The 14,728-nt window shown below is 48.5% G+C and overlaps 1 protein-coding gene across 1 annotated transcript in view; it reads left to right on the top strand.

Moving 5' to 3' along the window:
• Positions 1-2,722: 2,722 nt before the first annotated feature.
• ZEB2 (zinc finger E-box binding homeobox 2) overlaps positions 2,723-14,728 on the top strand; it is a 111,207-nt gene continuing 99,201 nt past the window's right edge. The window contains exon 1 of the mRNA XM_069861593.1: positions 2,723-2,836. Within this exon, the coding sequence (XP_069717694.1) occupies positions 2,764-2,836 (73 nt within the window). The 5' untranslated portion in view covers positions 2,723-2,763. The remainder of the gene's footprint in view (positions 2,837-14,728) is intronic.

Below are 14,728 nucleotides of genomic sequence, written 5' to 3'. Positions count from 1 at the left end.
TAACGGTCCTTCCGACAACTCTTTGCGAGGCTTTTTTTACAATTTCTCCAGGAGCTGCATCTCCCTTCACCTTTTCTCCTCCACTTCGCGGCTTCTTCATGCTTTTTCTTCTCACCATTTCTGGCCAAAACTACAAACAAGACTTCGCAGGTAGGTTCGGAATTTAATTCCATTTCTCCTCTTTTTTTTTTTCCTCCCTCTTCTTTTTTTCCCTCGTGCTCTAGCGAGCTGATTTATTTGCTATAATATTTTATTTTAAACGTGTTAGGTTCTTTCTGGCTTGTTTATATTGGTGTGAAAAACCTTTTTTTCCTTTTTTTCCTTTTTTTTTGAATCGAAACCTGAAGTCACTTCGGTCCCGCTCCGGGAAGGGGCGAGGAGTTTCGGGGTTCTCAGGGCTGTGCCACCACCACTCCTGCTCCCCTTACCTGTCAGCCAGGTACAGGAGATGCCTTTTACAACGCAGCAGCAAAAGTTTTAGTGCTAGGAAGTGACTTAGTCCTCCTAGGGGGGAAAAAAAAATAAATTAAAATTCTATATATCCTCCCCCCCCATAGCTCCTGCTCTTTTTATTTCAGGTTTCACATCTTAGCCCGGAAAGTTTGCAGGTACCTGTTAATGCCTTGCAGAGCCAGCCCGGCGGGCACCGCTGGAGCCCCAGCCCCGGGCAGGGCTCCCCGGCAAGGGATGGATTTCCCCAAACAGAAAGTTTGCTGTTTTGTCTGCTTACTTAGTTTCATTTCTTTATTTTATTTTGTGAAGCTGGCTGAAGTAACACCTTAGCTTCTGGGATCCTAAAGCAAGAAGTGAAAGTAGTGACTGGAACTTAAAAGTCGTTTACCAAAAAGCCAAAATATATATACACATTCTTTAAAAAAAAACTAGCCAGTTGTCTGAGAAGGAAAGTGTTCTCGAGATCTGCAGGTTTAAAAATTATTGACAACTTTTTGCGGGAGACTGAGGAGCAGGGAGGGTAATGAAACGCATTTAAAACAATTCACCATTGGTCGTTTTGCATTAAAACGCCAATTGCCGAGGCAGGCGGAGGGTCTGGGCTTGATGCGGTTCCTTCCTCCCCACTCCTGCCACATCTCCTGGCAGATCTGCCAACGTTGCCCACTCCAGGATCGGGAATAACTGGCAAATGCTAAAGTTTCTAGCCCATTTCTCAGTCTCTTCCTTCCTCAGCCACACGCATCCACATCCACAGAGCCACCAAGCAGGAGAGTGTGAGTAAACAGGCTGACCCCGCACACACTCTCTCAATATTCCCATCCTCTTACCTGCTCACAGATATATTTTTTTAGTCGAGCAGGTTTTATAACCACAAACCTCTGAAAAGAGAGTTCAAGCAGAATAAAAAGACCTAGCAGCAACGTACATCACTGTTCAGTCCTGGGGTGAAGCTCCATCCAGCAAAGTAAAAAAAGACATAGGAGGAAAATGAAAAAAAAAAAAAAAAAAAGAAAGAAAGAAAAGAAAAGACAAAAGAAAATAAAACAGTTCAGTGAAAAAAATATGTTGAGCCAGGTAATATTTTTTTTTAGGTTTTGTGTAAACCTCCCAGTGCAGGAGAAGACAATAGATGCGAAGGCTAAGGGGGATCCTGCTCAGGAGAGCAAGGTTAATTGCCCTTTTTTTACAGTTTGCATCTGTTACATCTTTTATAGCCCCCTGTTAAACTAATCCTTAAGTCAAAGCATCTTTAAAGCTACAGCATCTTCTCTTCTTCGAGATGGACTGAGTTTCAGGAGCGTTCTTGCAGCTCCTGCTCCCTTTGACAGATAGAGCCTCTTGCACAGCCCTCACACACTGTCAGGTCTAAAAGTTTACAAGTTAAAAACATAAAAACCCCAACAACTACAACAACAACAAAAAAAAGCCAAACAAAAAAAAAACAACTGAAAGCTCTGACAGCGTTAGTTTTGATTTCTGTTTCTTTTCTGGGAAGGAAAAAAAAAAAATGACGCTCTGGAGCTTTGTTTAAGTAAAGGGCAGGGGAAACCCTGAATATTGTCAAACTGACTAAAAAGGTGACAGAGGTTTATAATTACACTGCTCGCTGTTAGGGGGGAGGGGGAGGTCTCCGTGGTGTGTTTTACCCCAAAAGGAGAGGGGAGAGCCACGTTTCCCTCTCCTGGGAGAGCACTTGGAGGGGGGAAAGAGCAATAAAGGCAGGAGAAGGAGGAGAGGAGGGTAGCGTTTCGTGCGAGGAGAAGTTCTAGTGTCAAATTAAAGTACTTTTCGGAGGAAACGGTCCGCCTAGCATTGAGTGAAACAGCCCTACTGTAAGAGCCGTGCATTCCCTCATACGGTCATGAGTTATGACTCATTTGAGATGTAATTCTTGTCTCTCTGATCTGCTTTGCTGGTGCAACACACACACGCACACAGAGGGAGACACACACACACACACTCAGAGAGAGAGAGAGAGGGAGAGAGAGAGAGAGGGGGAGAGAGAGGGAGGCGGAAAAAATAAATAAATAAAGAAATAGAGAAGAAATCAGCCCGGCTGGGGAAGAGAGGGGGGAGCCCTCCCTGCCCGCGTCCCACCTCCCCCGGCGTGTGCGTGGATGGGTCCTTGTCGGGGTGCGGACCGGGGTCCCCGCTGGCGCCCCGCGTTTAAATGGGACATCCCGATGCCCACCTTGTCGCTGTGTTTGGTCGTTCACATAGAGCCTGCGTGGTGCTGCTGCTGCTGCTGCTGAATAATCAGGGGAGCCGAGCCCATGCGAACTACTGCCATCTGATCCACTCTTATCAATGAAGCAGCAGATCATGGCGGATGGCCCCAGGTGTAAGAGGCGAAAACAAGCCAACCCCCGCAGGAAAAACGGTAAGCGGCACCCCCTCGGGAAACTTTTTTAGCCGGCCGGCTGCGGGGAGAAACCGCTGGCGGGATGGGGAGGAAGAAGAAGAAGAAGAAAAAGGGGGGGGGGACACACACACACACACACCGGGACGGCGCCCTCCGGGGCTCCCCCGGTCCCTCGGGGCGCCGGGCAGAGAGGGTGGGGGGCGTGTGAGAAGGAGGAGGAGGAGGAGAAGGAGGAGAAGGTGTCGGGGAGGGGGGAGCAGCGCCCCGCCGCCTCGCCCCCCCCCCCCCCCAAAGTTTGTTGGGGGCTGCGGAGCGGCCGGGGGGCGCCGGGGTCCCCCTGGGGAGGAGCCGGGCAGCGTGAGAACCCCGGCCAGCCGGCCGCTCTCTCGCTCTCTTCGTTCTTATTATCGTTATTATTATTATTATTATTACGATTAGGGGCTCGAAAATGAAACTTCCTCCTCCCTAATAATTAATAACCCTAATGAGCCGGGTGCCCTCGGCTCTCCCCCCCCCCCCCCCACCCCCGGGCTCCGAGCGGGACGCGCTGTTCTGGGCTCGTTTCGCGTTTGGCACCTTTCACCGGTGCGGGTCCCTCCGGCTCCGGCTCTCCCCGTCCCCTCCCTTCAGTTTCTTCCTTTCTCCTCCGGCTGATAAGTCTCTTCCCCCGCCGCCAGCCTACCCCCCCCCCCCGCCTCTCTCCCCAGCCCCTCGCCCGGCCATCCCGGCCCCACTTCCAACAACTTTTTTCCTCTCGAGGAGCCGGAGGAAGGCAGATAATTTGTGTGAACCTGAACCCGTGCGCTTCTAGCTCAGCTACTTCATTTAAGTGGAGTAGGGGGAGTAAAAGAGAGGGGGGGGGGGGGACGGGACACACACACACCCCCCAACAACAACAAAACACAAAGACAAGAGAATGTTGATTAGAAACAAATGATCCTGCCCCCCCCCTTCCCCTTCCCCTTCCCTCTCTCTAGGTTGTGAGTGTGAGAGAGTGTGTGTGAGTGTGTGTGTGTGTCTTTTTCTTGTTGTGGTGGAGGCGTCGAGCCATATGGGGGAGTGATAGAGGAATTTTAGTCAGAAACTGTTCGTTATGTTACACTGGCTTTTCCCTTTGTGTTGCCTTTGATCTATTTGCTTGGCTTAGTATTACAAAAAAACCCCAACTAAAATAATATATTCCCAGCAGCTTCCCAAGGATCCGTTTCTTGTTATCTTTTTTTAAAGTCTCTCCCCCTCCACCGCCACCCTTTACTCTTGTGTCTGTCATTATTTAAGGTGGTCCTCACAGAGGAGACCTCCCCTTCCCCTCATCTCTGGGTAATTTAGTAGACATTAAAATTACACGTAATGTTTCCCTCTCCTCTCTTGTGTTTCCTCTGTTCTTTTTATTAAATGTTGGTTATTGATTTTCTAAAATCAATGTCTGTTGTGGGGCTTTTTTCCCCTTACAAGTATCTAAAGCACGTTGCTGATCAACTGGATAACAAAAGCTTTGTGTCAAGTAGCCTTTTTTCTTATGTTAAACAGTCATTTTTGAGAGAAAAAGAGAATGAGATTTAAAGCAACGCATCCAGGAGTGCTCTCTTGCAGTAAAGAATATTCCGAGTGGTTGAGGGGGTTTTATTCTGCTCCTTCTCCAGCCTCCTTGCTTTTTTTTCTGACAGGATTATTAGTTTAGCATGTTCAACCCAGCACATGCTCTGGGATGAGGGATGCGCCTACGTGTTTAATATTTTCTCAGCACGACCTGAGTCGCAACCTCTTCCTCCCCCCCCCAAAATAAAAAGCTGGATGCCTCTGTTTGCCCAGGACAGCAGGACTGCTGCCTGCACGCCCTGTGCTTGCAGCCAGGTCCTTGGGAGCACGGATGGACCCGGGTGGCACAGATTCTTGTTGCTTCCACGCCAAAGTGTGTTTTTCACGGAGCTGCTCTAACTTGGGAAGCCACCACACTTGGGAGTCGAAAGTTTAATTGCGATTTTTAAGGTAACCGCTTAAAGATCCTGCAAACTTCATCCCAAGTGTGTGCGCTGGGTACGCAAAGGTCCAACTTCTCCCTTCGGCGTCTTGCTTTGGCCAAGACAGGGAGGGGGATAGGATTCTTGACTTTTCGTCTGTCCAATCTTTTATCTTTGTGCTCCACAATTTGTTTCTTTCATTCATATCTGAGTGAGAAACGTCTTGGTTCTGAGAAGCAAGTAGACGAGCGAGGGTGGGTTCTGTTAGGGTTGGCTTTTTTTTTTGCTTTTTTTTTTCTTTTTTTCATTTTCTCTTTCTCGACAAGCACGTATCCAATGCCCTTCCCGTTGGGAATTGCCCAGGATTTATCTGGACTGAGTGGATTTTTCTCCTTTCCTGGATTCGTGGAAAAGATGTCACTTCTGAGCTTGTGTCTTTGCTGATAACACCAGAAACGGTGATGCTTATCAAACCCAGACAGAAATTCCTTAGAAACGCAGCAGAACCAAAATAAATTTTTAAAAGCCATCAAAAAAAAAAAAAAGAAAAAAGAGAGACAGAGAGAGAGAGAGGGAGAGAAAAGATATGGATGGTCCTCAAGGAAGCGAGAGGAGTGCGAGTGCAATCACTTACAAATTACAGAAACAGGATAATCAACTAATGCCTCAGTGTCCCTGCGTGTGTGCGAGGATGGGAAAGGCTTGGGATGAGAGAGCGGGGCTGGATAAAATTACAGCGGAGCTAAATAGGGTCGGAAGGAGGAAAGCTCGGGGTTTTCCAGGATAACGGGCTCCAAGGAGAGGAGTGCGGGGAGGAGGCGGGGTGGGGGGAAAGCTGGGAGAGGCGCTGTGGGGATCGATGAGGGGCGATCCCCCCCGGGGAGGACAGGAGGGAGGGTTGGGAAGGAGAGAGGAGCCCGGGAGCGGGGCGGGAGGTGCGCGGAGCGGAGCGGCAGCCCAGGAATGCGGCGGCGCTCCGGGAGCTCCAGTCAGATGATTCCCAGCGCCTGACTCACTCCGCGGCACTTTCACTCGGGAGAAAAGTCGAGGAGGAGAGAGGAGGAGGAGGAAGAGGAGGAGGAGAGGGCAGCGAGCCCCCTTTCCGCACGGGTGCCCCGGAGAGGCGGGGGATGCGCGGGTGCGGAGCGAGGCGCCCTGCGCTGCCTCCCCGGAGCTGCTGCCTCCCTCCTGCTTGTTGTGGGCTTGTGGTGGGTTCTTTCCCCCTTCCTTCCCTTCCCCTCCTCAAAAATCAGAAATAAAATGAAAATCCCTAGGGGGGGGGGGAGGGGGCGAAGTTGGACCTAATTTACTCCAAAGTTTCAGTAAACAGCTCTCTTTGATGCCTTTGCCATCTCGCTTCCAGTTGTAAAGAAAAAGGGAGAAAGTTCAATGCTTTTCAGGGCGTCTGATCCGAGGGAGAACACAGACCAAACAAGCCAGACGCGATTATACTTGCTCAGAGCCTTTCCCAAAAAGATACCCACCCACCCTCCTGTCGGGGATGCTGGGGAAGGGGGGAAAAAACCTCCTTCACTTCCCACTTGAAAAAAAAAAAAAAAAAAAAAGAGGGGAGGGGGGGAAGAAAGAAGGAAAAAAAAAAAAAAAAAAGCCTGCCTGCTGCCTTTAGTGAGTGGGAAGTGAGGCTTGTCTTCCCTGCCTGGAGAAGTTTGGAGGTAGCTAGACTGAGGCTCGGGTGCGAGGAGGAAAGCTGCTTTTTGTGAAATTCAGGTGGCACAAGGCAGAGCGGGCATCCTGGGGCGCTCCTGCTCCCCCAGACCTCTGCGGGGCTGGGAATCCGTTGCGAGCAGATTACTTGGCGAGTTGGTTATTGGGTAGGGAGACAAATGTGCTACCTCTAGAAAAGCACCTGGAGATAGGTATTAAAAATTAACGCAATAACTGCGAGTGACCAGGGCGTAACGATTCTCCAGCTACATTTTCTCGGTGCACATTCATGTCCAGACTGAGCTGTGACACGGAGCAGAGGAGGCTGGTTTCTGTGTCAAGGCTGATCTATTTATTTTTATTCTGAATTTCGAGAAACCCCGGCGAATTTGGAGATGAGGGCTTGATTTACTGTTTGCCATTCATGACCATTCGGTACCCACTGGCTTTTGCTTAACTGCAAAGGAAACTTTTGGAGGAATTTCTAGTTGCTGTAAGAAAATACGTTTGATGCTTGGAAAAGCCATGTTTGAAAAGAAAAAAAAAATTAAGGAACCCATTGCAAGTTAATTATCGATAACTATACATAGCCAACTGCCCAAGGTAGGGAAAATATCTGGAAGACTGAGGAGCAAGCTTCCAGGACAGGCTGGTAATATACCCCAAGAAAAATGTGTGTCTGCCTTTAGAGTGGAAAGAAGGGTGTTGATTCTTTTACAGCAGCCCCACATTCATTCCAAGAAATAGGAAATTCTTCGCCTCACAACAGTTTTTGGCATCTGCATTATCCCAGTGCTTTTAAGGTGCATTTTCTCCTCTGTGAAAGAGAACTCTTTGTCCTTTTTTTCTCCAAGACCATGGCTTCCCAAGGTAGACACTATTTTGTGCCTGTCACACAGAAAGGGAGTGCAGGTTTGCAGTGCTCACAGACAATTGATTGTCTGCCCTAATGTGTTTCATTTACATGTTTATAACGTCAATAGTGCTGGGGTGTCCACTGTACCATTCATTCCAGCATTCCCACAAGGGTGCAATTGTCTGAATGGCCAAGTCAGACACCTTTTTGATTGCTCTTTAGTTGTCTTTTTAGAGTATAGAGAAAAAGGAGAGAAATCTGTGATGCAGAAACACTAGTTGAAAATATTTCAGAATTAAACGTCACCATTAAAGCAGATGTGAGCATTAGACAAACAATATATTTTAACTAAGGTTCTGAAGGTGGAAACAAACACAGAACAGCGGGGATGGTTGCTGCACAAGACATCCAGTCCCGTCCCTTATTTTTTTTAGGCTTTTTTTAAATGATTTCTCGTTTTCGTTTTCATTTCAGCTCCTGTAAATGCAGCTACCTCCTAACTCTTTGCATGTTTAACTGTAATTTGCTATTTTTTTCCTCTATATTTACATATCTCTGTTTATGCCAACAGCGTCAGCTAACTGCTTGGAAAGTCTATTAGAGAGAATATTTAGGGTGTGAGAAGTATAAACTTAAAAAAAAAAAGAAAGAAGAAAAGTAGGATCCAATATTTCTTCACCTAGCATTTTTAATGAAAAAAATGGCAACGCCTAGACTTTTTCTCGAATCAGTTTAACTTGAGTAGCTGTGCACCAACTTCTTATGCCTGCAGTTACCGTCCTCTTGCACTGTGAGCTTTCAGCAAAGTGTTTCTAGGAGTTTCCAAGTCAATAAGAGATCACATTTAAAGGTGTGCTGTGCTGGTTAGATATGCTACACCGTCTTTATCATTGAAGTTGCTTCTGAGGGAGGCAAGAAATGGTTGATCCTGTTCCGTGTCTGAATAAATAAGCCACATAGCTTATTGAAACTCATATATAGAGACATATGTATACATGGATATACACCTATGTGTGCGTACGCTAAGTAGATATAGTTATGGTATGTATAGGTACACCTAAAAATAATGCTTCACGTTTCAGATGAGACCCGTTTCCCCTAAAAATGATCCTGATCCCAAGAGGTACAATTAATTCAAGTTGACCTGTTCTGTCCGTGATCCATAAGGGAGAAGAGCACCAAGTCCTGTAGCTTCTGCTCGGGAAAACTTTTTTTTTTTCCTGTTCCTCTCTCTATATAATTTTTGTTGTAATTTTTTTTTTTAAAAAAAAAATGCCTGTTTGTGGAGAGATATTTCCCCCCACACTTTTTTTTTTTTTTTTTTTGTGCCTAACAGGGAAGACACACACAGTAGATGCACCGTTAGCTGAACCCCTGACACGGCGGTCTTTTGAATGCCTTAGGTATGATTTCACTTTCGCTCACATCAATGCTGACCTGAATGCCTTTCATATCTGATCCGCTGTGTCTCTCCCAGTAAACATCCCCTGAGGGGAGAACAAAGAAAGGAGCTCTTCTTCTTCTTAATCACAATTCAGCCCATTCACCGCCGGCAGGCTACATTTGCATTCTGCAACAGAAAGCCAAGATGAAAAGGAAAAAAAAAAAAAAAAAAAAAAAAAGAGAGTGAGAAGAAGGGGGGAAAAAAAGCAGAAGGGTGGAGGCTGAGTAAAATAACTTAGGTGTTTGTAGCTGTTTGTTGGGCTTCCCCTAGTTACAAGCCTTATATAGATCCTGCTCTTCCCAGCCTTGGCTCTTCTGACAGGCAGATAGTGTTACAAGATGGCATGCCTGTACTATTCATGGCCACTCGCTCTAACACTTGAGGTAGAAAGTGTCAGAGAGGGATCAAATTCTACTCGGAGAAGTCTGTTATACTTAGGGTCAGGTGTGTGTACTCTCAGCTCTTGACTGCTGCCTATTATTTTGCTTTAATTACTATTATTGTTTACCCACCGTGACCTTGGGGAGAGGGGGTGGCTGGGGGTGACGTGGGATTAGTGGGGCAAAAAAATCCCTTATTGAATATATATATAAAATATATATATATATAAAATATATATATATATAAAATATTTTTGGGGAAGGGTGTTCCCGCAGGGCGATGCTGAAGGCCAGGGGGTGTCCGGCAGTGGTGCTGGTGGTGCTGGTGGTGGTGACAGGGTTGTCCCCAAGGTTGGCGAGCGGCCCGACAGGGAGAACAGCAGCCACTCAGCAAAGCCCCAGCGGCACCAGAAAGTGCACACGAAAAAGAAGGAAAGCGAGGTTCGGGCAAGTTTCCGAAGCTGGGCTCTCTTGTGGGGGCTCGTGGGCCTTTTCTGCCTGTCCCCCTCAACCCTGTGTCCCCCAGTCCCCAAGATTTGCCTGTTGGTTTGTTCTTCAGAAGCTCTCCCCTGCTTTTAATCAGCCAGTTTTTGTAAAAATTGAGAGGTCTTTGGTCATAGACACTTTTTTCTCACCAAGAGAAGGTTTATTTATAACCAGATCCTGCTTACTGAGAAGTATTTAAGCCCTTTCAGGCAGAGCTGTCAAAATTTCCCGTGTTGTTTGCCTCTATTTGCAACATGTAAAAAGTAATATGCAGTTGCTGGTGTTGGAATAACCAGGGTAGTGCAGAAATCTCAAGTGACAAGTTTTCAACTACACTATCTCCTGCCGACCAAACTGTCATTTTTTTTTTTTTTAAACTTCTAGAAACCACTCTTAAGATCCTAACAGGTCCCCCCCTCCCTTCCCATCAGCAAATAGATTAAATGTGCTAAAGCAACGTCGAGAGGGAAGAACAGTTTGAACAATGAGGAGCGGGAGGGATGTCTTATTTTCTTGTAGCTGCTGTGGCAGATCTCACTCATACGGAGCACGCTAACCGAGATGTTACCGGTTGAACAGAAGCATGTGACACAGATTCCTGATTTTTTCCCAGAAGATTTGCAGAATTTACAAAAAGAGATTATCTCTACACCTTCCACCCTCCTAACCACCCCCATGACCCAAGCAATGGAGGATTTAGGCAGATTTACTTCAGTAAACACCTTTGGACACTTGGGGAAAAGTAGGAGTCTGTTTGCAAAAGCAGGCTTTTGTTAAGTGAGGTGCTGGATAATGCTTTACCAAGCAGCTGTGATATTAACCTACCCAGCAATGCTGGAAAAAGCGTTAACTCCTTGTGCACTCTGGGGCCTCGCAGGGCAGAGGCCACGCCGGCCCCACAGGTACCAGGCTGGAGGGGGCGGCTGGAGGGGGCGCAGGCGAGGAGGTGCCACTGCTGAAGCCACAGCAGCCGCTCAGCCTGACACATCTTCGACTTGGTGGCAGCTGAATCTTTCAGGCTCAATCCATCAGACACAGGGCCGGGAAAGAGCTACGAGGCATCACCAGGGAAGCCTCCTCCATCAGTTGGGGGTTATCTATACATGTGAGCGTGCACCCGTGCGCACTGAATCTACCCCCACATACGTAACGTATCCCAAAAACTCTCTAGGAAAGCTCAAAGCAGTGCTAAGACAGACAGGAAGGCGAAGTTAGGATTCACACTCGAGCAGCAAAATAGCTGAGAAGTTACGCCCTCAAACCTGTACGAGTGGCTTCCCATTAACTCCAGGCTCCCAGGGTTTCAAGGAAAACCATCATCTTTCTCCGGGCTTCGCATTCCCAGAAGTGAACTTTGAGAAAGCCTCTTACTGCTCTGTTCTGAGCCATTAGAAAAAGGAGTTAATAAGTTAGTTATTTTTGCTGGGCATAAGAATAACTTTACAGGTGTTTCTTTTTTTGGCTTGAGTACGATTGCTTCATTTCGGGATTTTTGTTGTAGAAGGTTCTTTCTTTCTTTCTTTCTCTCTTTTTTTTTAAAGTGTAGGTGTCAATGTTAGAGCAGCCACAAATGTGTGAGAAAGCAAAGGGTATGAGACATGACAGAATTAAAGGTGTTTGCTATGTTGTTACCCGCGTGTCAAGCTTCAAGCTCCCTTTGTCGCAGCCTCCTGGTGATTTGATAGTGCGGATCCACTTCCCTTCCAAGTGATACAGCAGTTTCGAACTGGGGGGTTTAATGCGGCGCGGTCGTTGCTGTTGCGTTTGCCTCCCCAAGTGCATTTAAACACCTCAACATCACACACACCCCATTACTCCCACCTTACTCAAGGGTGCCGTGCGCTCAAGCACCAGGACAGCAGCCACAGCATTACAATATCTGGCATGGAGCATCGTTTGGCGGGAATGTCATCTGCCAAATCATCCCATAATTACGCTTTATGTTATTTGTATGAATGACCAAGCATGCAGTACTCCTTTCGAAATCAAAGGAAGGCTTAAAGCGCGTTTTTGAATACTTTCAGACCATGGTCAGGTCACAGTTTGGGAGTTGAATTAAACTGATCTCATTTGTGATCTAATTGAGGTTGGCAACAACCTTAGCAGTAGCAATAACACACAAATACGACTCAAAGAGCAGAATTCAGCAAATCAGATCTTTTGCTCGAATCCTGCCTGGGAGTTATTCTCCGGCTGCCAACAGGGAAGTTAAACTTTGTCCCTCTTCTCAGCGGCAGCGCGAGCCTCGCATATTTTTGGGGTCTTTGACGGGAAAGTTGGGTTGGATGGATGGGAGGACAAAGGCCAGCGGGGAGCTGCTGCCTCCTCGGACAGGGAATGGGGACAGGAGCGAGGACAGGGAATGGGGACAGGAGCGAGGCGCAGCGACTCGACACGTATGTTTCTGGAGAGCCCAGCGGGACGGAGCGTAGGAAGCGTGACGGGGAACATGCTTAGGGAGGACTGGGAAGAGTAATAGGTCGCTGCGAACGGGAGCGATGATTGTGAAGTGGAAAAGTCGAGGCAGCTCGCTCTCTTTACATCCATCGCTAAAGGATTCCAGGGACGTCGTTTACCGGAGCCGGGGCACATTCCCTCGGCCCCGCCGGGGCTGGGAGAGCCGGCGGCCCCCTCGGGAGGGCTCAGAGCCGGGCAGGGGGCACCCGGAGGGGACAGAGGGGACCGGGGGGGCTGCTCGGACAGAGGGGACCGGCAGGGCATCCCCGTCGGGGCGGGCGCTCCGAGCATCCTCCGTCCTAAGCCGGGATGCTGCCGGCTGCATCCCGCGGGGACCCCCCCAAAACCCCGCGGGGACCCCCGGGGACGGGTGTTCGGGGGGAAAGCAGCCCCGGGGCCGAGCGCGGAGCCGCCACCCCCCCCCCCCCCCCCCCCCCTCGAGCATCCTTCGCTGGGGACGCGACCGCAGGCGCTCGGGGGGAGGGCGGAGTGGGGGGGGTGTGGGGGTGAGAAGCAGCATCGCCCTCCCCCGTCCCCGGGGCTGAGGTGTCAACCGCCTCTGTGAGGATGAGAGGAGGGGGGGACGGGGCAGGAGCGGGGCTCGGAGCTGTCACCCGGCACAGCCCTCCCCGGGGCGAGGTGAGAAAACGCCGGTGGGGCGCTCTCCTCGCCCCCCCCCCCCCCCCCCCCGGCTCCAGCCCGCGGGGTTCCAGCCCCAAACTTCGCTCCCGGCGAGGGGAGAGGAGGAGGAGGAGGAGAAGCTGCTCCGCTCTGCCAGCCGCTCCTCCTTGGGTTTGGGATTCCGAGTGTGTCCTCAGCTTCCCCCCCTCCTTCTCCTCCGGGCCATTATTTTCTTTGACTAAAACCTGTTTACTCGCCTCTTTGTTTTTTGACGTTAAACGAGTTTCCATCTCCTGCTCGTGCGGACCTCGAAGAAACAGATAAACCGTTCTATTTCCCCATTCCCCCTCCACCCGCTCGTATTTTAAAGCAGCGATCCTGACAGCAGTACTATTATTGCACTTTATGTTTTAGTGGATGTTTGCTGTTGCTAGTTACAGCAACACTTATCATAAGACAGCAAGAAAAGAGTAGTCCCTGGTAATTAAAGTAATGAAATATTCATTTACTCTACCTTTTCAGTAGTCTCACAAATTAGGCTGCTACATTTAATGCCTGCACTGCCTCTGTTTTTATTATAATGGCAGCTTTCGCATCTGCAATTAGGACTAATTCTGACAGTTACAATTTCTGAGGGATGGTAAACAGTGAACGAGATGTGCAGCAGTGGTATTACACGTGAAAAGCCCTTGTCTCTTTAACCTTGTTGTTTTTTTTTCTCGCAGAGGTTACCTTTTCCCGATGGTGCAAAATCGACTTGACATAACTGTTCATCAGTTTCAGGGTTTTCCCTGGAGGTATTTGCATCAAATCAGCCCAGTCAAGCTTCAAGTTGGAATTGGCAGGCCAGAAACTGACAGGGTAGGGACTGGGAAAGAGACAGCTAAAGTGCAGGCAGCGAGCTGACAGCAGCGGGAGAGGGCTCAGCACCCGGGGCTGGAGCACCCCCTGCTCCCCCTGCTCCCCCTCCATCCTCCCCCCTGGGACCCGCAGGAAGCTGGTTGGAGAAGGGAAGGAAAAAAAATACCCACCCAAACCCCAAATCCCACCCGAAGAGCGGGGAAAAGGTGCTGTAAAACAAAGGGAGAAGTGCTGAGCTGAAGTTGCTGTGGCTAACAAGCTTATTTTGCGGAGCAGCGCGGCGTTGATGCTCTGCGTCTGTGAAGCGAAGGTTGTTGATACCAATGGAAACATATTTTGAGCAACTCAACTTCCCCCCCACCCCACCCCCAACCCAGAGAGATGTTCCTCTGGAAAGATAATGACACTAGAATCAAACCAAACATTTCCTCAAATACGTTCCTTCGTTTACCCTCTGTCACAGGGTGGGGGCTCCAAGTAGAACGGTGTGAAATTTAATTTTTAATAGATTATTGGCCACATCGGGATCGTTCCCCGTGACACTCCCCCGGCCCCGACAGATTCCGACTTCTTTGAAAATGATTCCAAATATTATGTAGCGTGGAAGGGAGCGGCGCAGCAAGGAACGGGCAACACCGCCAGACCCCTTCCCTCCTTAAAGGTGAAAAAGAGCAAAACTGTGTTACTTTCCTGGGGAAGAGCGCTGGCAATATTTTTTTTTTCCCCTCCTAAATATATATATGTAGTCTTTACCAGATGATTAAAAATCCCTCTCACTTTTCCTACCAGACTTGTGCTAAAGTAAGCCTTGCTTTCAAACAGTTTTTCAGCTGTGTGTGTGACAGGCATTGGCTGATCTGCTGATGCCCATTCGACAGGCACTGTTGAGCTAAAGTGGTGTGACGGCACAGTTTTGTTAAGCTGTGAACAAAGGGCTGGAGATGCCTCGCTGGCATCATCCATGTGCATATTGGCCTTGTCACAGTTTTGCTTGATTTAATGCTCTGTTTATTCCTAGATATTAGAACTTAAATTCCAAACAATATGTTTTCATATACTGCACACAAACTTTATTTTAAAAGCTTTTTCTACCAAGAACTACAGATCCATTTGTCTGTCCAATATGCATGCAGCAAACACTTAAAACGTAGCTCCCAGGAAAAGAGGTGGCCGGTAGCC

This window comes from Phaenicophaeus curvirostris, chromosome 7 (assembly GCF_032191515.1).
Source record: "Phaenicophaeus curvirostris isolate KB17595 chromosome 7, BPBGC_Pcur_1.0, whole genome shotgun sequence".
NCBI lineage: Eukaryota > Metazoa > Chordata > Aves > Cuculiformes > Cuculidae > Phaenicophaeus > Phaenicophaeus curvirostris.
The sequence above is the reverse complement of the archived record's forward strand: the minus strand, read 5'-3'. Positions and strand labels throughout refer to the sequence as shown.